Below are 22,994 nucleotides of genomic sequence, written 5' to 3' on the forward strand. Positions count from 1 at the left end.
CTCTAAGGAATTTTGGAAGCAAGGTTTCCAGGACCTTGAGGGGGCTAACTATTGTTGGGAAAAGGTCATTTATGACCGTCTGATAAAACCTGAGTCATGAGACCTTTCAGATGTGTATTGGTGGGCCATGTGCTTGGGGCGGGGGAGGGGGTGTGATTGCCAACACGTATCTTGGGGGTTTAGAGATAAAGGAAATTTCTAAAGGAATTTTTATATGGTAAAGTAGACTTACAGGACCCTGGGGTGGGGCGGGGGTCGGGCTAGGGTTGCCTTTTGCCCTTAGCAAAGTATTAACACCCAGACAGTTGAGTCCCTGAGGAATGTCACTCTGCCTGTTTCAAGGACGTGTCAATGGGCTGTAGGTAGTAAGGAAATTTAATGATTTTTCTTCTGCCTTGTTTCCCACATCATTTAGGACCATCTGTCAGTCCCTTGCTTCTGCTTCCCTGAGAACCCCTGTCCTCGGATCATCCCAGGAGTGTATCCCAGGCAAGATTCAAATTCCTTGCTCCCTGGGGAGGAAAGCTGCTTTCCAGAAAGTACTCTGAAATTTTTTGTGGTAATTCATGATTTCCAAAGCTGGCTCAGTGCCCGCCTGCTGCCTAGACCCTGTGGCATAACCAAGATGAGGCAATAGGGGTTCACTTCATGCCCTGGGTAGCTGGTACCATCTGTCTATGGTGTAATTTCCTCTCCACAAAGAAATTTAGTCATTTCCAGGATTTGGGGCCCCAGGCAAAGGCCTGGAATCACCACCCATGCCTCCGTCAGTATTTTCCTGGGAATGGCACAGAATTTGGCAAATTCTGTGCAAGGGAGTGTGTGCGGCACGTCGGTGTGACTGGACAGGGCCGAGCCAGAGACCGTACGTGCATGAAGAGGTTGGTGACGAAGGACAAAGGGCAGGACAGAGGGGGGCCTCAGGCCCGCTAAGGATTTTAAATTCCATTCTAGATTGAAGGATGTATTAGCTTCCTGCTGCTGCTATAACCGTTCACCACACACTTGGGGGTTTAATATACATTTCTTTTCTTTCCGTTCCAGAGGCCAGAGGGAGAGGAGTTTCACGGGCTGAAGTCAAGGTGTCCGCAAAGCCCTCCTCCCTCCGGAGGCTCGAGGGGAGACTCATTTTCCTTGCCTGTTCCAGCTTCACGAGCCATGTTCCTTGCATCCCTGAGCTCAGGGCCCCTCCCGCCATCTTCAAAGCCAGGAGTGCAGTGTCTCAGTCTTTCCTGTGGTCAAATCTCTCTAGCTTCCTTCTTCTAAGGACCCTTGTGATTGGTAGGGCCGGCCCAGATAACCCAGGAGAATCTCACTGCAACATGGGGAGTGAGAAAGAGGACAGTCGGGGTGACCTCAGGGTTTCTAGGTTGAGCTGGGTGAATGCTCTCATGAGCCATGGGGGCAAGATATTAAAAAAAAAAAAAAAGAATTTGGATTTGGGCCCATTTTGCCTGAATGAATGAAAAGGAACAAACTGAACCAGGATGAAATGAAGTCTGGCTCAGGAACCCATCATCTGAGATGGGCAGGCAGCTCAGTCCACCTTGACTCTCTCTTCCCAGGTGAGCTCCAGTTTTCCCGAAGGTAGATGGTCCCTTGAGCTTCCTAGGAAATCAGCTTCCTTAGTTCCCGGTGCCGGCAGAGGGGCCGTAAACCCAGGTGGGGGCGTTTCCCCGATCACATCTGCTTCCTTGGTAGCATTTCCCAGTGATGCATCGGAGGAAGTGCCATATGTTTATAAAAACAAGGTATATTGGGCCAAATGCAATTTAATCTATGTGATGTCCTCCATACTTGATTATTTGATATGAGTGTGGTTTCTTGTTTGTTTTTAAATTTATTTATTTATTTGAGAGAGAGAGCGCGTGTGCGAAAAGGGCAGGGTAGAGGGGCAGAGACAAGCAGACGCCCCATTGAGCATGGAGCCCAATGCGAGGCTTCATCTCACGACCCTGAGATCAGGACCTGAGCCAAACTTGGGAGTTGGATACTTAACCTACTGAGCCACCCAGACGCCCTGCGATAGGAGTTTTAAGAAAATTCCCATGCTCGCCCATTAGCACCTCTACAAAGTGAATTTTTTGTTGTTTCACAAAAGACTTGCTACAAAGACCAAAAACTGGAACTATTTTTACTGTATAAAAGTTGTGAATTTAACTCAATTAAAAGAGGATATTTGGCAATTGAGTCTATGATACAACCACATGAAAAATACTAGAATTTGGAAGGCGCAAAGACGTGAATGTGGTCACAAGCCATTATTTATAATGGTTATTGATGATCCTATATGATTTCTCCAACATTCATGGTTCTTAAATTTCTTTTATTTCTAGGAGAAAAAGAATGATGCACATTTTGCATAAATTGCAAGAAAAGTGTGTTTTAGAAGCTTCAAAAATAAAACTGACCTTGCAGTAAAGTGGGGTTTTTATTGCTTTCTTTTTCCAATGCTTTTTTTAATGCTTTTTTTTTAATGCTTTCTTTTTCATTCATTCCAAATGCAGCACTGCAAATGCATTTTCGAGTCCAACACGTTGCTGCTGCCTGAGGTCTCATGAGAGTATGGGTTGACATTAAAGTACACAAAAGTCAATGCCATTTACCACTGATTAATGTGGGTCTATGTGATTCTCGAATTAGCAATGTGTTGATTCTGAACATATAAAAACATTAGTCCTATACATTAAACTTTAAGGAAGTAAATAGGACCTAAGTTGATTTCTCCAATTAACAAATTGCCACGGACACCCCGAGTTCTTCTGGAAAGTGTTCACACTCTAATTTGGGATGCTGCTTTGCCTTGCTGTATAATATTGTTTAAAGAATGTTATTAAATCATTATACACTCGGAAAATATTTTTATGAGGGCTATGGAGAATGGAGGCCTTCCCCAACTGTTGGCCATTGAACAAGATCTGAACATTTTTTCCCCTTTATCCTGATTTTTAAAAATTAAGCTGACTTTACTGAGGCACACTTTACACATAACAAAGTGCACCCAGCGTTAAGTATGCGGTTGGATGAGTTTTGGGCAAAGGCACGCTTGCCGCTGCCACTGTGTTGCTCAGTCAAGGCACAGAGCATTTCCATCATCTGGAAAGTTCTTTCCTGCCCTTCCCAGTCACTCACGCTTTAGCTGATCGCTCTGTTTGAGAAGAGAAATGTAAAAGCAAATTTTTCTTCTTTTCTCGCCTATTGCCTTACCCCAACACGATTAGGTCTCCTCTTCTCCCTCTTTTGTTCTCGTTGTTCCAGAAGCCCGGCAATTTGTTGGATTAAAGCACCGAGCTGCTTATTGGCTCTATTGACTAGGAGAGGAGAACATGCCTCATTCTTTTCCTATTCTTTCTCAGGGACCTCTCACTCCTCTGCGTCTGAAATCCCCATCCATCCATCCATCCATCCATCCATCCATCCATCCATCCAACTTGTGTTCAACGTCAGTTTTGAGGCACAGGGTCCCAGACATCCTGCCTCCACTAGACTTAGGTTCAAACAGGGAAGACAAACAATCTCACAATTATGCTAAAAAGTCAATGCATACGACAAAGGGAAAGTATGGCGCACAATGGGAGACTCAGCAGGAGCGCTGGGAATGATTCTCAGGAGGAAGAGACATCAGCGCTGCAGAACCGTAGGGTAAGTGTCAGTGAGTCAGTTAATTCTGTCAGCAATATTTATCACTCGCTGCGGGCTGGGCTGCTGGTAGCTGCCAGGGATTCAGACAGACATGGGCCTGCTCTCACAGGGTGCCTAGCATTATGGAGTTAGCCCGAGCAGGGCTGGGACACCGGGATCATGGTCTAGGCACAGGGTGACGGGTGTGATGGTGCACAGGAAAGAGACAATACGGTGAGTTAGAAACCCTGTAAATGCCACGTGATCAGAGCTTGAATGTTAGCCAAGACGGGGGCTCGCCTGACGGTACTCAGGGCCAGAGCTGTGGGCGTGGGTTAGAGCAATGGGTTGGCTCTCATTGGCTTTGTAGAATGGTCACTGAATCCCGAATCGGCATCTTGAAAAACAAAGAAATGTTGAATGTAGACACCACAGTTCAATCACTTTCAAAGGGTTTCCTCCTGCCTTTCAGAACCATAGCCATGATTACAATGACCTTTCAGGAGCAGCAGAGAGGCAGTGCTGAGGAAGGTAAGGCACGGAAGGATGAAATCCATCTACCGATTGCATGAACTCCGCGGAGTCACAGGGGTGGGAATTTCAGATGCGAATTAAAGACGGCCAAGCGCGGTGGCATCCTCGAAAAGAAAAATCCCTACGTGTCTTTAGAAGACCAGAGAATTGAGGAAGAAAGAATGCATTGCTTCTGTGTGTTCTAACTTCTTCCTAAATAATTTTTGGGTTAGAGTCTCCCTCTAACTTGTGGACCTTTAGATGACTGCCACGTGACAGGCCCTTCATATGTTGAGGGGAACATTCCACAGGTTTCTGCAACCCCATGACATACATTTAGAGTACGACATACCCCAGCTGCTGATTCCTTTTGGGCCATAGCATGTCCGTACGGTGTATTGAATCTGTTGCAATTTAATATTTGAGAAAATCTGTTTACTTTGTAGTGAGTTCTGTACATGTCACAGAAAACGAAGGCTCTCTGAAAACCCACATCTCCCATGGGCACTCATTCACGCTGCATTCTGGAAATACAAAATCCTAAATGCTTGCTGACTGCACATCAATCTTCCTAACCCAAATATTAATAGCTGCATGAAACGTTAGTACTCCCCATCGATCACCACCCTTCCCTTGGGTTTAGCGTCCTCTGTTGCAGGGGGGGCGTGTTTATTTTCTTGGATGACTCCATGTTGGTTTCACCAGATCAGAAATGGATTCTATCAAAATCTATTTAAGGAACACATTCAATCAATGGCAAAAGGGTGTGTTCTGCCTCATGTCACCTGGTCTGTTGCTTCGCACTTCACAGAGCTCTTCGATGAGCAGGGCCGGACCAAGGGACGGGTGAGTCCTGAGCGCACATGGTTTGGGGCCCTTGGTATCCCCAGCCTGGTCAGCAGCGAGTGCATGCATCACTGGTGTCAGGATTCCAGCTGAGGCTGCCACAGGACTCATCAGCCATCGTCCTCCCGAGTGAAGATGTTTAGTGACTTGTGATTTCTTCTCGAGGCTTTGTCGTCTTCATGGGCTGTGGGACCATCGCTCCTATTTTCCCAGGTGTGCGAGGGAACCAACTGGAAATCTGAGTGAACGGACAGCACATTCTTTTTTTATTTTAAAGATTTTATTTATTTATTTGACACAGAGAGAGAGAGAGCCAGCGAGAGAGGGAAGCAGGGGGAGTGGGAGAGGAAAAAGCAAGCTCCTAGCGGAGGAGCCTGATGTGGGGCTCCATTTCAGGACTCTGGGATCACGCCCTGAGCCGAAGGCAGACGCTTAACGACTGAGCCACCCAGGCGCCCCCGGACAGCACATTTTTATCCCAGGGTTATTGATGAGAAAGGATCCTGGGCCGGCACACCGTGTAATTCACCTGTGCTCCCCAGTGGGCTCCTCGCTTCTCAACGTGATGATCGAGGACAGCCCCCTCCCTCGCCAGGTGCTCAATTAGTGAATCTGCTCCATAATCAGACTTGGCCACCGGATCGAAAAGCGGAATCTCCCACGTTTAACCCTCAAACACGTATGGGTTTAAGATACGGAAATTCTCCTGGACGTGACAGGATGAGGCTCTTCGTAAGAGAAAAAAAAGAAGAGCATGTGAATTTTCACGGAAAAATGCCTCATGTTAATCTTGATCGAGATTAATGTCCTTTGCAAGAAGAAACCCTGGTTTGTTTCGGCTTTCGCGGGCTGGCCCAGGCAGGACGCTCGCCACCACGTGCCAGCAGGGCTCCAGGGAAAAGGCTGCTTGAGATTCAAACAGAAGCCTCAGAGACAGACTTTCCAACGTAACCGGCCTTTGTAATTCAGTATCTTCATGGACATCTTTTCTAACAGGAAAGACAACTCTTCAAATTAACAGTCAAAACGTTGTTGTGTAGTGGAGCTGCTGGTTTTTTTGGTGAGTAGGCTTCTCGCCAGAGTATCATCCCCCTCCACAAAGCAAATACTCAGACCCCTCGATCTCAGTTTTGGCTATTTTCCCCTTTACTAAGTGGTGTCCAGTTCGTGTGGTCAATCCCTCTGTGAACCAGAGCAAAGAACAAGGAGTTTCTACACAGACACTGAGGAAGGAATGTGTCCTTTTGAGACTGCAGGGTTCAAAGACTGATCGTCAGAAAGAAAAGGGCACAAAGATGAACCTTTCCATATTGTGCTGATTTATTAGAGACTGCAGTTAAAAAAAAATATTTTGAGGTTAGCCTCTCCAGTTTAAAAGCACTTAACCAGGAACATTGGAACAGCTATGCAATGGTCTCTCCCTCACCTGCCCCCCACCTCACCACGTACTGTAAACAGGGGTCTGAGAACATTCAGTTTCTTGATGGGAACAATCAAATGTATTTGCTTCTTAAAGGAAACCACCTTCCAAATTTCCAAAGCATATGCACTGTTACTTGGCATTAGGTATTTCAAAACGACCAATTTTGCTATGGTATTGTAAGGCCAAAATAGAATACCTCTTTACCAGACACACACATTACAGCTAGGAGAAAAAAAAATTACAGACTAAGCGAGTGTAACGACTCCATCAGGAATTAATGGGGAAAGGCACTGTATCTCTTCTGTTCCGCCACACACGTACTAACCACGTCACATGCTAGGAGTTCAAGTCCCGTCCAACATTTACCAGCGTTTTCTACAACATACAAGTCACGGGTAGGGTAATATTCTGACACTAATCCTTCACTGCCATTTTTCACCCCAGTGTACAACAGGTATGAATATATGCTATCAGCTTTATTTACAGGTTTATATTGACGTTTCAGTGGGGTAAAAAAAAAAAATCAACTATCTCAACCAACCGCTCCCCCAAAAGGTTTTTTTTTTGGGGGGAGGCTATGATTCATGTGTATAAACCACGATGTAAAGAAAGAAATGGAACCAATGTCTGACCCAAAAGTCCTAAACTAAAATTTCTCACCCACTAAAAGTTGGCAGTGAAACTGCTGTTCTCTGAATTTTATAAAGTGAAACTTGACACAGGAATTTCAGATCGACTTCTTTTGCCAAAGCACAAGGTAGATGTGGCATTGGACAGGACGCGGGCTGGATGTGTTCCAGGTGGGATGCCCCGTGTGAGTGCTGTTGCAAAGACAGTCAGGAATCTGGAAAGGTGACATTTTTTCCAAACGCTTTCCCGTCTTCCCAAAAGATGCAAAACAACAATGGCGTAACTCTATACACGAACAAAGGTTAGTTCTGAAAATCAGTAATATACATGCACAAACGTTAGAACATGAGGGGGTAAAAAATGAAACACTACAAATCCCACATTGCGTTGTTCTCGTTCTCAGGACGTTTCTGCACCACTTGGTGGCTCCAGCAGAGAGAGCCGACCCCGCAGGCTGGTCAGAAACAGAAGGCTCTCCCCACACCCGGGGACGAAGCTGCCCTTGACAAACACAGAAACTACCAGAAAAGAACAAGTACTAAACACTATCGTTATCAGTTTTCATGGAGACGGGCCCAAATGTCCTTGTGCGATCACCTCGAGCTCAGTGCCTGGCCCAGGACATTCCCGGGAGCCCAGGACACTGGAGGAGGCGGAGCGTCAGAACCAGGGGGCGGAGCCTGGATTCTCTTCTGAGCAACGTGAACTGGCATTCCTGCCACGCCGGTCACGGCTGCCACCTCCCAGGTCGTGAGCGGCCACTTCCACAGTACAAGATTCTCCCCGCGAGTGTGATTCGGAATACTTCTGCCCCCCGGCCGCCTGTTCAGCTTAAGTGCAGAGGCGTGTACTCCGGCCTTCGGGTCTGGATGATTTTTGGTTTGGGTCTCTTCATTCGTTCCATCTCGTCGTCTTCTTCGTTCTCCTGATCGCTCTCACAGACGTGCACCACCACGCTCGGCGTGGTGTCGGTCGCCGCGTGCAATTCATACTTTTCCCCTAGGGAAGGAAGAGAGATGCAGGTCACTCAGGCAAGGGTGGGAGGGCCAAAAAGCAAGAGCGCATGGAAAAGCATGGAGGGGAAGGCGCAGCCAGGCTTCTCTGGACGTTCAGTGGGGATGGAGGGACACAGCCAGCTATGCTCTGGATTGGTACTCCTTTGGTGGCTCTAGCAGAAAAAAATTTATATCTAGAAATATAATATCGAAATTTAAATATAAATGTAATAAGCTATATATATACACAGACATATATATAAAATCACCATTATATATTATTCTGCTTTCAAACACTGAATCGAGGTATATAGAAGAAGTTTATTTAATTAATTTATTTATGTATGTATTTACTCATTTATTTATTTAAATGGGAGGTAGGGGCAGAGGGAGAGGGAGAGAGAGAATCCCAAGCAGGCACCATGCCCAGCATGGAGCCCAACGCGGGGCTCAATCTCAGATCCTGAGACTTGGGCCAAAGTCAGGAGTCAGACACCTAACCGACTGAGCCACTCAGGTGCCCCAAGGAGTGTATTTTTAATCACACTTAGCATGTTCACCAGGCCTCCTAAAATTCCCAGACGACTCCTTGCACAGTGCGCATTCAGGAGAAGACAATGCATGAATAAAACACGTTAGGAAGGGACATGGCAAGTCTCCCTCTCGAGGCTCCCCAGGAGGCAGCACGCACCTGAGACAGGAGGCACCAGGGGGGCCCCGCGTGAGGATGTAACTATGGCTGGTTTGAACCGGGTGCTCCCAAAACACATGTGACCACAGCAGCCCTTTCACAGGACAACCTGCAGCCCCGGGAGGCAGGAGTGTCGCCCTGCATGTCTAGGTCTGCCTGAGTATGACCAAGTTCAGCCCAGCTCAGGTCCCTCTGGCGAGGCAGGGGTGGGATGATGTGTCTTCCGTAACTGCAAAGCCATCTGTGGCGCTGCTCTGGCTGCCTCTTCAGCGCTGAGGGAGAGGGGGCCACATGTGGGCTGGGGGCCCCACCGCTCAGTACCCGGAGCCCGCGGGCGTACTCCTTCCCATCCCTGTGAACGGCCATCTCCTCCTCTGTAAAATGGGGTAACGAAGGCCCTGACCTCGCTGAGCCGATTACCTCGGTGCAAGCCAAGTTCTTAGGTCCTGGCGCCCGGGTCACAGGCCTGGTAAGTGTCAGCTAGTTTTACTCGTTTACACACAGAGCACGGATCATTACTGGTGGGAAGCTGGGTGCAGCAGAATGCTAGGATTTAAACAGGTGGGGGGACGGTTTGCTTCTTACTCCACCCCTCCCAGGGGTACAAGGGTGGGTTTTTCTCCAAGTTCTGGGTGCTCTTCTTCAGCCCGGAGTCCAGACCTTCCAGCCTCACGCTACTCTGGGGACTCTGAACCCAGAAGGCACTTTTTCTCATAAAAAAGATAGTTGTTGTTTCTCTACCAGGAATGTCAGTGCAATCGCATTTGGAAAGGTGAGCGAGTCTCAGCTCTCTCTCCCGGAGGAAATGAAGGTGGAGGGTCACAAGATCACGTGGGTCAGGATCCTTATCTACCAACTGGCCACGATCCATCGTAGGACCATCTTTGCAAAATCTTTGCAATCTTGTTGGCTGCAACGCACAGCCAAATAGGAAATGCTGGTCCAGCTCCCTGTGCAGTAAACTGGGGGTGAATGGATTTTATTATGTCTAGTTTCTGCAAAGGCTTCTCAAATCAGCCTTCTCTGAAGGCGTGGTAGATTCTGGAGTGTGAAGACTTGCCTTTAGCTGCACTTCTTGCATCTGGAGCAGTTGGTCACCTCTTCCAGATGAAGGCCCCATTTCTTCTCTTCTCCAGCATCCCCGCGGACTCCACTCCTCAGCTCTGCTGACGCGCCCGCGCCAGGAGCTTCGGGGAGGAGGCCCGCTTCCTCAGACTGGCCATCTTGACCTTCACGCCACCATTCCCAGGAAGTAATGTGATTCTTGCTCGCTCCCTCAGGGAGAACTTCCACTGGGGCGGTGCGTTCAGAAATGTGATCTTTTCAACATGAAACTGCTGATGGTCCAAGAAATAAAACCCTCCGTCGAAAGGAACATCACCAGATCGCCGGTCAAGGAGAAATGAGGAGCTGGCGGGCTCGGCGTTTGCGATGTTTGTTCTATGGTTAGGGCAGGAGGGTGGCCTTGAACCACTTCATGTCCCTCACCCAAACCCTAGCAGGTAGGACAGGAACCACCCACATTTTATGGTTTCCAGAAATCATGTATTGGGCACTGCCTGTGGGCCAGGCACCTTCGAGGTGCTTTCTACACAGCCTCATCTAGGGCTCGTTAACTCTACCGGGTAATACCCATTGTAGGGAGAAGGAGGCTGAGACCAGAGTATCTGTTATCGCTCTGAATACTCACACCTTCCAAGCCATCAGGACTGGAACCTCTTCTTTCTCTGCATTTGAAAAGATGTGAGCACCCCAATGGGGCCAAGAGGGGGCACGCACGATGGGGGCTCTTTCTTCACTATGCTCTGTGGTTCTCTTGAACATTCACAAGGGCAGGTCAGAAAGAGATCAATGGACGAAACCACCTTGACTAAAAATGAAATTTCTGGGGCGCCTGGGTGGCACAGCGGTTAAGCGTCTGCCTTCAGCTCAGGGCGTGATCCCGGCGTTATGGGATTGAGCCCCACATCAGGCTCTTCTGCTGTGAGCCTGCTTCTTCCTCTCCCACTCCCCCTGCTTGTGTTCCCTCTCTCGCTGGCTGTCTCTATCTCTGTCAAATAAATAAAATCTTTAAAAAAAAATATGAAATTTCTAAAGAGTGGCATGGTCCGTTTTCCCTTTCCAAGTCCAATCGCTCGTTCTGGGGTGACAGGCCTGGGGCCCGGGTCTGGATCTGCCCACACAGGCTGTGCTCAGTGGGTGACAGGAAGGGTTCATGTGATGCCGGCCGTGAGTGGTCACAGTGCTTGGTCCCCACGACTGGCTAAGGCCAGAGGCAGGCACGCAGGCTCCCAACAACCTGAGTTATGAACACAGACGAACGCAAATAGAAAAAGTTCCCAATCATGCTCGCATCCATCGAAGGACAGTTGAAAGGGGCCACCAGGCTCTGGCTGCTCCCTGAGGGCAGGTGCGCGTCTCAGTCTTGGCCCTCGAGCACCAGTTCTCCCCATCTCTTTCCCTGCCCCCACCCCAGAGCACAGCTTACCTGGCCCCAGCTTGGAGATAGCGTATAACAGATCGTAATTTATGACGGGAGTGGCATCTTCCACTTGTTTCCAGCCAACTGGCGGCGAGGCGGGAGGAGAGATCAGAAACTGCTTGTCTGGATTTGGGGGAGCCAGGTGGGAGCTTCCTATGTGTAAAGTCTGAGGAGAGAGAGAAACACGGTGGATGTTTCGGGAGGAAAGAAGCCACGTGATGCAACAGCACTTAGTGACAGCTTGCGGAGGACTGGGGACAAAGGAAGAGCCCACGTCCGGGCAGTGGAACGCCTGCCATTCAAGGACGGCTCGTGATAAGGTCTCGGCGGAAAAGGTGACAGGTTATGGTGCCCACCTGACTGCAGCCCCCTCCCAGGACAGGGACCCACAGGCACACAAGTAATTCCCACTGACCCAGACCGATGGCAAATTAGTACCGTTTTACTAGAAATGGAAAAAAATAAAGTACTATTGCTGAGGCCAGAAGCATCTCAGAATCCATTTCTTCCAGCTCTCCTATCACAGGGCATAACGGGAGCTCCAGAAGGCTAAGCAACAGCTCGAAGATGATAGAGTTTCTCAGGGGCCAATGCGGGGACGGGGACCCAGGACTCCCGCCCACCCAGTGGTACCCTGCAATTCCCTCCCTCTGGGCTTCCAAAGCAGATGCCAGAAGCAAGGAAGGGAAAAAAGGTCCACCTTCCAGGAAGTTTAAAAAAAAGTAATAATATGAAACAATAACCCATGACGCTAGTTTGGGCTTCGAAGTCCTAGCAGTGGCTACCGGGCCATCCAGAAAGGTGTTACATCAAAGTCTTACCAGTTTGGGTTTTCTTTGTATTTTAGTTTTCACAAGGAGCATCCATTTACTTTCGTAATCAGAAGAAAGTTGTGGAAGGCCTAAGTAATGGTCCGGAGCGTGATCAAATGCAGAAAGGAGTGTGTTCACAACTCTGGGTCCAAGGCCAAGACCTGTGCCTCCCACACGCCACCAGGGGGCAGGGCATCCCAGCTCTAATTTACACTGAGGGGCCAGCAAGCCGTCCTTCTTCCCATGAGGAGTCTGCTCCTTTGCCGGCCTGGGGAGCTCAGAGCCCCAGTGGGGCCCCCCTCTAACCAGGAAGCAGCATCGGAGAAGTTCCTTCCCCTTCCACTGCTAACCTGGCAGATCCCTGTTACATCATCATACAGAACTTGGTGAGCTGCCTTGAAAATGGGTCACCTATCACTGAAGGCTGGAGGGAGGGGGAAGGGGGGAAAGCTGGAAGGATGGCGAGCCAGAGAAAAAGCAAACCCTATGCACAGCCCTTCGTGAGTGTCTGGGGCCGGGACTCCTGCTACCGGGAGGATTTCTTAGGGTTAGCTACCTGTCTGGTCAACTCATTTTCCCCTTTCAAGCCAGGCCTGGCAGCCCTGTGCCCAAGGGCATGTCCACACTTGCAGACTGCCGGAGCTCGGTGCAGCCAAGAACGTGAATGGAGTGGGGACCCTCTCAGGTCTGCTCTCCGTCTGGAAGATGTCATTAGCCCTAAACCCCGGAGCAAATTCCCGGAAACCCGCTGCACAAACCTTAGAGTGCTAGAGTAGTCATGCCCACAACCTTGCACTTGACTGACCACCTTTCTGAAGGAGCCGGAAAGGTTCTCCCAGTGTTACTCAAACCAAGGTCAGGGGCCATTTCTGAGATCGCTTGCTTTCAAGTACACGCTGCCAGTTAAGATAGGCGAGGCACTGCAAATGCAGAGTATGAACTTTGCCTTTCTCAAAATGAATTCTTAGAGCTTTAAATCAACACATAAGGTTCATACTGACTGGGGAGATTGTCCATCACACCCTGCTAAGTAAAGGAGAAGGCGGTAGTAACTCCATTGTTCTGTGCAAGAAAATGACCTACACTGTGTTCGTGTCTTTGTACGTGTGAAGGAGACCGTGTGTAAGGATTCACACTAGATTTTCAAAGGTGGTTACATCAGGGGGAAGGCTTTGGAAGGAGAGTGGAGAAATTATCTATTTAACTTTAGGGACTTTTGTGTTGTACTTGGATTGCGTGAGTCAACTTGTATCGTTTTTATCGTTCAAATGACAAAATAAACACACTTTAAAAAGGGTGTAGACCCATGACTGTGGCAGCGTCACCTATGACAGTGAAAACTGGGGAACAATACACATGTCTGACAGTACAGACCGGCTAAGTATGTCTGAAATACCTGTATGGCACAATATTATGTGCCTATTATAATGATCTTTTTTAAAAATTTAAATTCAATTAGCCAACATACAGTACATCACTAGTTTCAGGGGTAGAGTTCAGTAATTTATCAGTTGCAGATAACACCCAGCGCTCATCACATCACGTGCCCTCCTTAATCCCTATCACCCAGTTACCCCATACCCCCACCCTCCTCCCCTCCAGAAACCCTCGGTTTGTTTCCTAGAGTTAAGAGTCTCTCATGGTTTGTCTCCCTCTCTGATGACTTCCCATGCACTCTTCCCTCCCTTCCCCTGTGATCCTCTGTGCTGTTTCTTATATTCCACACATGAGTGAAACCGTGTAACTGTCTTTCTCTGATTGACTGATTTCGCTCAGCATAATCCCCTCCAGTTCCATCCATGTTGATGTAAATGGTAAGTATACATCCTTTCTGATGAATGAGTAATATTCCATATAATGATCTTTTTAAACATTTTCATGTGGCAGTAAAATGATCACGAATAATGATGCATGAAGGGAGGGTATGGAACAGGATATACTTTGTAATTCCAATATTGCGGTCCCCATATATATGCAGAAAATAAGTCAATGTACAGCATAATCAATGTATAAGCTACTTTTAAAAAGGGGGAGAGGGAGAAGCATGCGTGTCAGTGGATTCAACTCACCTGGGCAAAATATAATTTCATTTCCTTTCCGAGAAATTCAGTCTTATGCAGATGGAGCCTGGCATCTGCTGCAGATAAGGGGTTGCTGAAGTTTATTCGGACTCGTTTGAAGCTCTTAAAATACTGAAAGGTGATATCCTTGTCGTATGTCCTAAAGAGGGATTCAAATTTGGCCTGAAAAGTAACAACAAAAATAAAAGGAGTTAGAACATACCTGTGTAGGAGTCTCGACAACTCCGTTACATTCCCTCTTAAGGAAGTGAACTAGTCTCATTTCGAGAACACCCAACCTCTTTCTTAAAGGAGGCAGAGAGCCAGCCTTTCCTCTCTGAGGAAGATTTGCTCCTTCTGCCCTTTTAATTCTAAGGCAGGTGATTTTAGAAGAAAGTAAGAATGTATGATTTATTACATTCATTTAATCAGCAGAACAAGTACCAATACTTAAGCACCTCTTACAGCCACAGAAAGTCTTCTTCAAGTAGAAAAGGACGGTTCCTAACACCCAACGACCTTCCCCAGCCTCGTGAACTCTGATCCCACTGCTCAGTTTGGGAAGTTGCTGTGGGCATGAGCTATTTCTTTAGGGCTTAAGAACACTGGAGCTCATTTGAAAAAAGTAATTTTTTTTTTTTACAGATTTTATCTATTTATTTGAAAGAGAGATATAGAGCATGAGTAGGCAGAGTGGCAGGCAGAGGGAGAGGGAGAAGCAGGCTCCCTGCTGAGCAGGGAGCCAAAGGATGTGGGGCTCAATTCCAGGACACTGGGATCATGACCTGAGCCGAAGGCAGACAATTAACCAACTGAGCCACCCAGGCGCCCCAGAAAAAAAAAATCTATTGCACTGGGAAACAACAAAGTTAATAAGAAACCTTGCATTTCTTAGGGTAAAGGAAGAGGTCTAAGAAGAAATCCTTCTATTGTTTTCCCACGTGGTCTGTTACTTTTTAACTGTCTAAAAGAATACTGGTTTAAAAATTAATGTACTGCAAATGGAGCCATTTCTGCATGCTGCCTTTAATACATGTACGTTTCTAGCTCTCGTGAAGAGCACTATAAAGGCTACTGACATTATGAAACAGCATGAGCTCTTAGAATGGAAATGCCCAAGTTCAAGGGTGTTAGGCTTCCATTCAGGAGGGAGCTCATCAGCCTTCTGGGAAAAGCTCTTTTGGAGAGCCCCCTCCTGGGCTGGGTCCAGGAGGGGGAGAGGGCATCAGCAGGAGGGCGTGAGGGGAGCTGGGAGGCCATGCAGGGCCCCAGGGCTCCAACCAGAGAGGAACTTGACAGCCAGTCGAAACTTCCAGAAAGATTATATGGATTTTGAGTGGTCATGCTTTCTGAGTCTTTTTTTCCAGACTGAACACGGAGGACAGGTTGTGGGAACTCTGTGAAAAGCAGAAAGGGCTGGCTGAGGGTCCAGTGGGGGCAGAAAGGGGATCCATGCAGAAGGGGAGGTGGGTACCTCAGAAACCTATAGAAAGCACAGTTTCTGTAGAGAGTGGCATGTTAAGAGAGGAGAGCATTTTCAAGAATATTCGGCGCTAGGGAGGTGAGGGAATGGGATGTCCGGGTACAAGCCACCCCACAGGCAGGACAGGACGTGTGTTCGAGCCTGTGGGGCCAGTGGTCAGCCTGACTCCCCTGAGCAGATTGGTGGGGGTGGGGGTGGGTGGGTGGGAAGAGCTCACGCACTTGTGAGTGAATTCCATGGCTTTAGTTCTTGAACATTTCTGAGGGGTTTTGCAGAGGCAAAGAATGAGAACAATGCATGGCTGATGCTTGGCGGAGGAGTTCGTCTGGGCACGTGACTCTCTCCCCACCTCTCCGGAGCATGAGGACCGGCAAGTTTCTGGCACAGCGTACGGGCATAAATTTGGAATTCTGCATGACCTCATCAATAGGCATTGTGACCAACTGCTTAGTTTTGAAGTTATGATTCAGAATTTAGGGAGAGAGGACTTTCAGGAATATTTTTAGAATACAAGTCGGGGCTCAGGAGCAGAACACAAGAGAAGACACGGTATCTGTTGAATCCATATTACTGCGACACCATTCTCCTATAAAATAATCTTATTTGTTTTCATAACCGGTATCTGGTTATTACAGTTGTTGGATAGCATCTCTCTGTAATTAATTACATAAATACTGATTTTGACTCACATAAGGCTAATACGAAATACATAGATTTTGTAGTGCTTTCATACATAGAATGTGCTCTGATATCTAGTTCAAAGAGCCCAGTCCTGGCTCACAAGCATCGTATGCAATTATGGAGTTAAATTTGATTAAACGACAATAACAACAACACGAAACCTTCACAGGCTCCAATGTAGCATTGAGTATAAAGCACATCACATGAAATACCATCCCCAAACAGAACACACAGAATTCATTCATATCCAGTACTGCTCCAGATCAATGAGACAGCTGGGTAGCTACTGATGGAAACCCTACATCTTAATCAAATGAAGAAGAAAAGCATACTAATTAAAATTACTAATTATACTAATTACCACCAATGAGAGCTGCTTCCTGGGAGGTACACTTACCCCCACTTAAGTTATTTATCCAGTTTTACCACTTGCTACAGCCTCATTTTCCCTAGCTGAAGAAATCCGAAAACTTGAAGACAGGCCTTCATAATTACTACAAACATACACACATCTTTATGATATTTACTTCCTAAGATAAAATGAAATTATTCTGATCTCTAGATGTCAAAGTGAAACGCTCCATTCACTGTCAGAAAAAGCTTCCCTCCAGAAGTTGACTTACAACCTATACAGAATGAAAAACACCCTGTTAAAACTAGTTGCATTACTAGTTGGTCAAGGGACCTGGATGTTTTCCAATATTGACAGCTTTAAAAATTCTTTCGCAGTTCATTCCTCAGGCAACAGCTTTCGACTGATAAAGCTCCAAGTATTCTGGATTTATTTCAAAACCCCCAAACCCACAAGACAGCCACATAACACCCCTGCAAATATCTCAAGTTAACAGCCCCAATGAACACAATGCTTTGAAAACTCTCAAAAATCACATTATATTAGAAGCCTTACCCTGGTTTCACTTTCGCTGAAGATATCACTGTTTGCCACACAGGCAATCAGGGAGCTAAAACTGTAGTTAAAGTTTCTAAAGTGCATCTCGCTTTCTTAACAGTGAGAGGACTAGCAGCTCAGGCAGTCAAGCCCCAAGTGAGGTTCCCTTCCGAGAGGCTGGAGGTCCTTTCTCTGGGCGGCCCTTATAAAGCACCGAAGTCCAGCCCCCTGGGAAAAAAAAGGCCAGCTTCCAGAGCATCCTGTTTGGACAGCAAATTCCTGAGTCAAGTCCTGCATGCTTTCAGGCAGACAGAGACAGAGTGTAAGTTTCTACTGGAAAGAGGTGACGTCAACACCTTAGTCATTTTCCCTATGCTAATTAACTTTGCTTGGGGAGGATGGAAAAAACAGCCAAGGTTTGCCTTGCAGCTGGTTTATCAACCCCTCTTGCAGCATAGTTTCCACTGGTAGTAATTCCATTCAGCCACTCAGACACCATGCTCCTCAGCTGAATGGGACGACCCTTCTTAAGATGGAAAATGTTACAGAAGAAAAATGAGGAAGGTCTCAGCAGTAAACAGTAATTAGCCTCCAGGGGAGTTTCGAGCCCTTCGGAAACCTGGAAACCCAAGTCTCGACTAGTCGTTTGATCCCTGTAATTCCCTGAAAACCTCAAAGTTTCGTGTTGGGGTATTAGAGAAGACATTTTGAAATCTTTCTTGGTCAATGAACTCTGTTTTTAAAGAAAAAAGTGGAATTCATTTTGAAATATGGCTTTTTTCCCCCCTAATTGAACTTTACTGGATGAATGTCCCAATTCCCGCTTGTATTCCACAGTGGGAACGTGGGAGGAGATCCTCAAGCAATCCTGGGATTTTTCATTGGAAAACTTTATTATTTGTAATTTGGGAACTAGGAATATGCAACCCTTTGATCATTTTCTAACAGCTACTGGATTCAGAAAAAGATACAAAAACATTTTAGAGAATCTCTGCTCTGAAGTTGAGAAAAGAAACATTGCGTGCAGTTGTCTTGCCTTGAGACATGTAGACAAAGTTGTTGTTGTTGTTGTTGTTGTTGTTGTTTTAATAGGAAAGGAAAAGAAATGGAAAGAATGTACGCTACGTTGAAAAGCTAGTCCAGCTGGCCCCTTTTCCAGGTACAATGTTTTGGTGTAGAGAAGCTACTGGGATGACAGGGTGCTAGTTCTTTCCATAGGCTGCAACTCTGAAATTCTAAGCACTTTACCAGTGTAGATCCCTAGGGCAGCCTGGGCCCCAGGTCCTTCCCAATCTCCCCAATTTCATTATCACCTAAAAGCACCTCAGTTACTTATAAAAGCATTCTCTAGGCTAGAGGCACACAGAGACACCTCCTCTGGAAGTTTCCAAGAGTTAAACAGACCGTTGCCATTCACACATAAAAATTAACTTCAAAGAATCATTAAAGCCAGCCAATAATAAAACGAATATATGCAATGGAGAAAAAACAAACCAGAGCATTTATCCCTCCAAAAGGGGAAAAGCAAAGTCTTCTTGGATGAATGAGCGTTGCTTCATTTCAGCGCTCGCTGCCTTGCTGCCAACCGTAGGATTATGTAAGTCACCAGTTATGGTGTTTGCTTTGCCAAATTACCCATCACCCCCAGCCCGGAAAGATCTCAATGCATATATTCTAACAAGTTTGGAACACCGTGAATAGTACGGGTTTGCATCAAACATCAAGGGGAAATGGTCACGTGAGCCGGTGCTTGGCGTTGGGGAGTGTCTGCTTGAGTGGTGCTGCATTTTCAGCGCGATCTGCGGGGGTCCGTGACACACAGGCTCCGGTGGCAGTAGTGCGGCTATGGGAGGTGTTGGTGGAGGAAGGAAAGGGAGGGAGGAGGCACACAACTGCCTCCCCCTCCTCCAGAGAGGCTGGGGAGGGCTCTGAGGTGCCCCCCCACCTCCTGCCAGCTCCAACCCCTTTTCTTTCTCCTGGGGTCCACCTTAGCAAGTAGAGTTAAAAGGGGATCGGAGGAGGAAGAGGCTAATTTCACTGTCTTTTTCTTCTTTTTTTAAAATTTATTTATTTTTTTAAGATTTTATTTATTTGACAGACAGCACAAGCAGGGGGAGCTGTAGAGAGAGAGGGAGAAGCAGGCTTCCCCCTGAGCAAGGAGCCGGATGTGGGACTCGATCCCAGAACTCCGAGATCATGACCTAAGCCGAAGGCAGAAGCTTCACCGACTGAGCCACCCAGGAATCCCCTTTTTTTTTTTTTTTTTTTAAATCATGACATGAAGTTCCAGATCAGTTGTGTGGGCCGATCTGAAACATTTTTGTTCGTCCTCAGATGAACAAGAGTACTGCTGCTCACCCAAATTTATAGTTTTTGTTTCCTTGTACAGATGAAAACAACAAAAAAGGAATAGTGAGGTATCCGAAGATTGTTCATCTGTCTTTGCTCATAGAAATAGATGACAAATGATTGATCTTTCACCACGATGCCCAAAACGCCTAAAAAAAAAGTGTAATTCTGTACCTGCCTTTGAATTGATTTCGAGCTCATTTGAATCCACTTCTGAACTGAGTGCTCCCATTTTTACATCAGGAAGACGAGCTCAAAATGGTGGCCAACTGTAGGGAGGCTGAAAAGAATGCTCTCTGGCAAAACTCACTGGGTAACAGAGCGACCAGGGCCTTGGACCAGGAGAGGGGCACCTCGAGGCCACAGCACAGGCTTCCTTGGCTACTGTGTGAGTGTGGCTGGCCAAGGGGACAGACACCTGTCCTTGTACCCAGAACAACACTGCTGCAAACTCATCTCGGTTCCCCTTCCTCTGCTAATCTGACAGCTCTCCTTAGGAATGTCTGTTTTTTGACTGCATGTCTATTATACGTGAACTGGGATTTCTAAACATCCTGTGCAAAAGAATTACACTGTAAATAGTGATTTTCCCCACGGAGGATAAAAATTGTTCCAGAACAAGTATTTAGCGAGTGGACTTTCCTACATTATATCGCTTGTCATTTGGGAGACAAGTACAAGTGTTTGCTAGTCGGATATAAGTGATTTGAAGACAGCAGTGCCTAATGTCTCATTAGAGCTCTTGAAAAGCATGCTAAGACTTGCACTTAAAATAGTAACACTGACACCAGAAGTTAAAGAAGAAATGAAATGCTTTAGCCACCTGAAAGCTTTAGCTGTTTTGCATTTCTTCCATTCATACCATAAAAATTCTAAATGAGTCTCTTTACCTTACACTTGCCTCCTCTGGCTCCATATGCAGTTAGAACATATTTCACCAAGAAATTTTCTATTTTCAGTGAGGAAAAATTGAGGTTTCTGTTGAATTTCCCCAATCCCATTACAGCATTCCTCAGGCAAAGTTAGGATGACCTCAGCAAGTCCTTAAAAACCCCAAGGAGTTTACGACTATGCCAAGAATGTGCCCCTGGGGAAACTTGCTACAAAACCACCAGAAAGGGAAACTGAGTTTGGGCTTGGATGCGCAAACCACAGCAGGGCAAAGAATGAGGCAATCTGCAAAAGCCGGAGGGGTGGGGAAGGGTGGTGTGGAGGGAATGACACACCTGCCTCGGATAAAAGGTGTCATTTTAAAGAGCACTTATCTTGAATGCTAATGGCACTTGTGGTTTAGGCGAGTTTTTAGCTTCTGAGATAATGGAACTGTCCCACTGTTACTTTATATTTGTAGCATTTCTAGCACGGGGAGCTTTGTTCTTCCAGCCCAAGTTACTCTATAATAGAAAAACCCAGGGGCTCACTCTGACACTCCATATCATTTCCCAGTCTAAAAGATGTTATTAACTAAGGACGTGTCCTTGTCCTCAGCTTGTAAACCGGGTTAATATCGATTTCAGAGCTGTGGTGGGATCAAACAATGTGATGTCGGCAGAGTGCCTGGCACAGAGCCTGAAACACAACTGGTGGCTGTGGCGTTTCTATTTCCTCTTTCACCTCTAAGGATGCTGAGGTCCAGAAGGGCACACTTTGTTAAGGAGAGTCAGGACTCACCCTGGTCTTTGGATCGCAGATTGCAGGCTTGCTCCATGCAACTACAGAACCACGCCCACCTAGCGCAGTGCCTTCTGGTGTCCTAGCTCATTTCCCCATCTCTGTTCTCTCAGCCCCTCCGGTTGGACCGTCTAGGGCATCTTGGATGTCTTCCTCTTCTAAGTGCCCCACCTGGAGGTCCATGGAGAGTTCTGTGGATTCTCTGTACCACCCTCCACTTTGCACTCTCAGCACACCATGTCAGGCAGCTTCTGCCATTGCAATACCTATTAACTGGCTTCGCTGTGGCCAATTTCTCATGTCTCCAATATCGTACAGAATTCCACAACATAAAACTTCCTGAAGCCGGCCTTGATCACATTCCTCTCCCACTGGAAAAAATTCCATGACTTCCCATTGTTCCTTAGGTTAAAGATGAAGACTTTCACTTAGCATTCATCCATGTACCCATCCATGCACCCATCCATGCATGCATGCATCCATCTGTTCAACCATCCAACCATGCATGCATGCATCCATCCACCCGACCACGCATCCATGCATCCATCTGTCCATCCAAACATCCATCCAACCATGCATGCATCCATCCACCCGACCACGCATCCATCTGTCCATCCAAACATCCATCCAACCATGCATGCATCCATCCATCCACCCATCCATCCATCCATCTGTCCATCCAAACATCCATCCAACCATGCATGCATCCATGCATCTATCCATCCATCTGCCCATCCATCCATCCATCCATCCATCTGTTCTTTCACCCATCCATCCATCCATCTGTTCTTTCACCCAAACAGTGTTGGGTGTTCAAGAGTGAACAAAACAGACAAAACTCCCTGCCTTCATGGAGCTTACATTCTAGACAGGAAGAAAAGAAAAAGAAGAGAAACAAGATAAATGGGTAAAAAACACAGTGTGTTTAGACAGTGCTATGTGCTGGGGAAAAGGCACAGAGGAGGGATAGGAAGACCTGCGAAAAGGAGTGTTGAGTGAGAGACTAGCCAGAGAAGGCATCTCTGAGAAGATGACATGTGAATGCATTATATCTGAAGTAAGTAGGGGAGTGAACTGTGGGATGTTGGGGAACTGCATTCCAGTTCTGGGAACAGAATACACAAAGGCACCAAAGCAGGAGAACTGGGCACATTAAAGGCCCAGCAGGAGGCTCCGGGTGGCTGCAGGGGAGAGACATGGAGAAAGTGGTTGGGAACAACGCCATGTGAGCCTTTTAGCCCTGAAAGAACTCTGGCTTCTATTCTGACCAAGATGGCAGCCACTGGAGGGATTGGAGCATGACCTGACCTCCATACCACAGAACCAGAATAAACAGCGAGGTGGAAACAAGATGCCCAGTGAGGCCTGAGCCTTCCCCAGCCACGGAGCCCACAGCACTTTGCAGCACACCTGCAGCTGTGCCTGCTTTCCTCAGTTCCCTCAGCCAGCTACTTATCTCTTCTCTGCCCATCAGACTCCTATTCATCCTTTAAAGCCCACCACAAACACCGTGTTTCCAGGAGATGCCCCTCCCGACTAAATGTCCTCTCCCTCCTTTAGCCCCGTTGACCCCCCTGGGCTCTCACCATAGTCTGCCTCACACCCTAGTTCTGTTCTTATCTGGCACCTTCCCGAATGCAGTGAAAGCCACGTGGGGGCAACACCACTCACTCTGTGCTTCCTGGAGTTGCGGATAAGTGTTTGTGACATTCAGACTGCCCCAGGGAGGACCCCTCTGAGGCACGTAAAGAGCCTGAATTCACCAGGCATCCAAGGGCCATGGGCCTTGGTGGTCCTGACTGAAGGGTGTCCCGAGTCTTTGATTTGAGCAACGGCCATGCCCTTCCT

The 22,994-nt window shown here is 47.2% G+C and overlaps 1 protein-coding gene across 2 annotated transcripts in view; it reads right to left on the reverse strand.

Annotated features, from left to right (window-relative positions):
* Positions 1-6,278: 6,278 nt before the first annotated feature.
* RCAN1 (regulator of calcineurin 1) overlaps positions 6,279-22,994 on the reverse strand; it is a 102,965-nt gene continuing 86,249 nt past the window's right edge. Inside the window, exons 1-4 of one of the 2 annotated variants that reach the window (XM_045785579.2) lie at positions 17,145-17,333; positions 14,083-14,256; positions 11,208-11,367; positions 6,279-8,032 (exon numbers count right to left, since the gene is read on the reverse strand). In XM_045785579.2, the coding sequence (XP_045641535.1) occupies positions 7,860-8,032; positions 11,208-11,367; positions 14,083-14,256; positions 17,145-17,231 (594 nt within the window). In that variant the 5' untranslated portion in view covers positions 17,232-17,333 and the 3' untranslated portion in view covers positions 6,279-7,859. Of the gene's footprint in view, positions 8,033-11,207; positions 11,368-14,082; positions 14,257-17,144; positions 17,334-22,994 lie in introns of those variants that run through there. The other variant, XM_045785578.2, reaches the window with a different exon arrangement.

The sequence above is a fragment of the Ursus americanus genome, chromosome 4 (genome assembly GCF_024610735.1).
Source record: "Ursus americanus isolate L20-20 chromosome 4, mUrsAme1.1.p, whole genome shotgun sequence".
NCBI lineage: Eukaryota > Metazoa > Chordata > Mammalia > Carnivora > Ursidae > Ursus > Ursus americanus.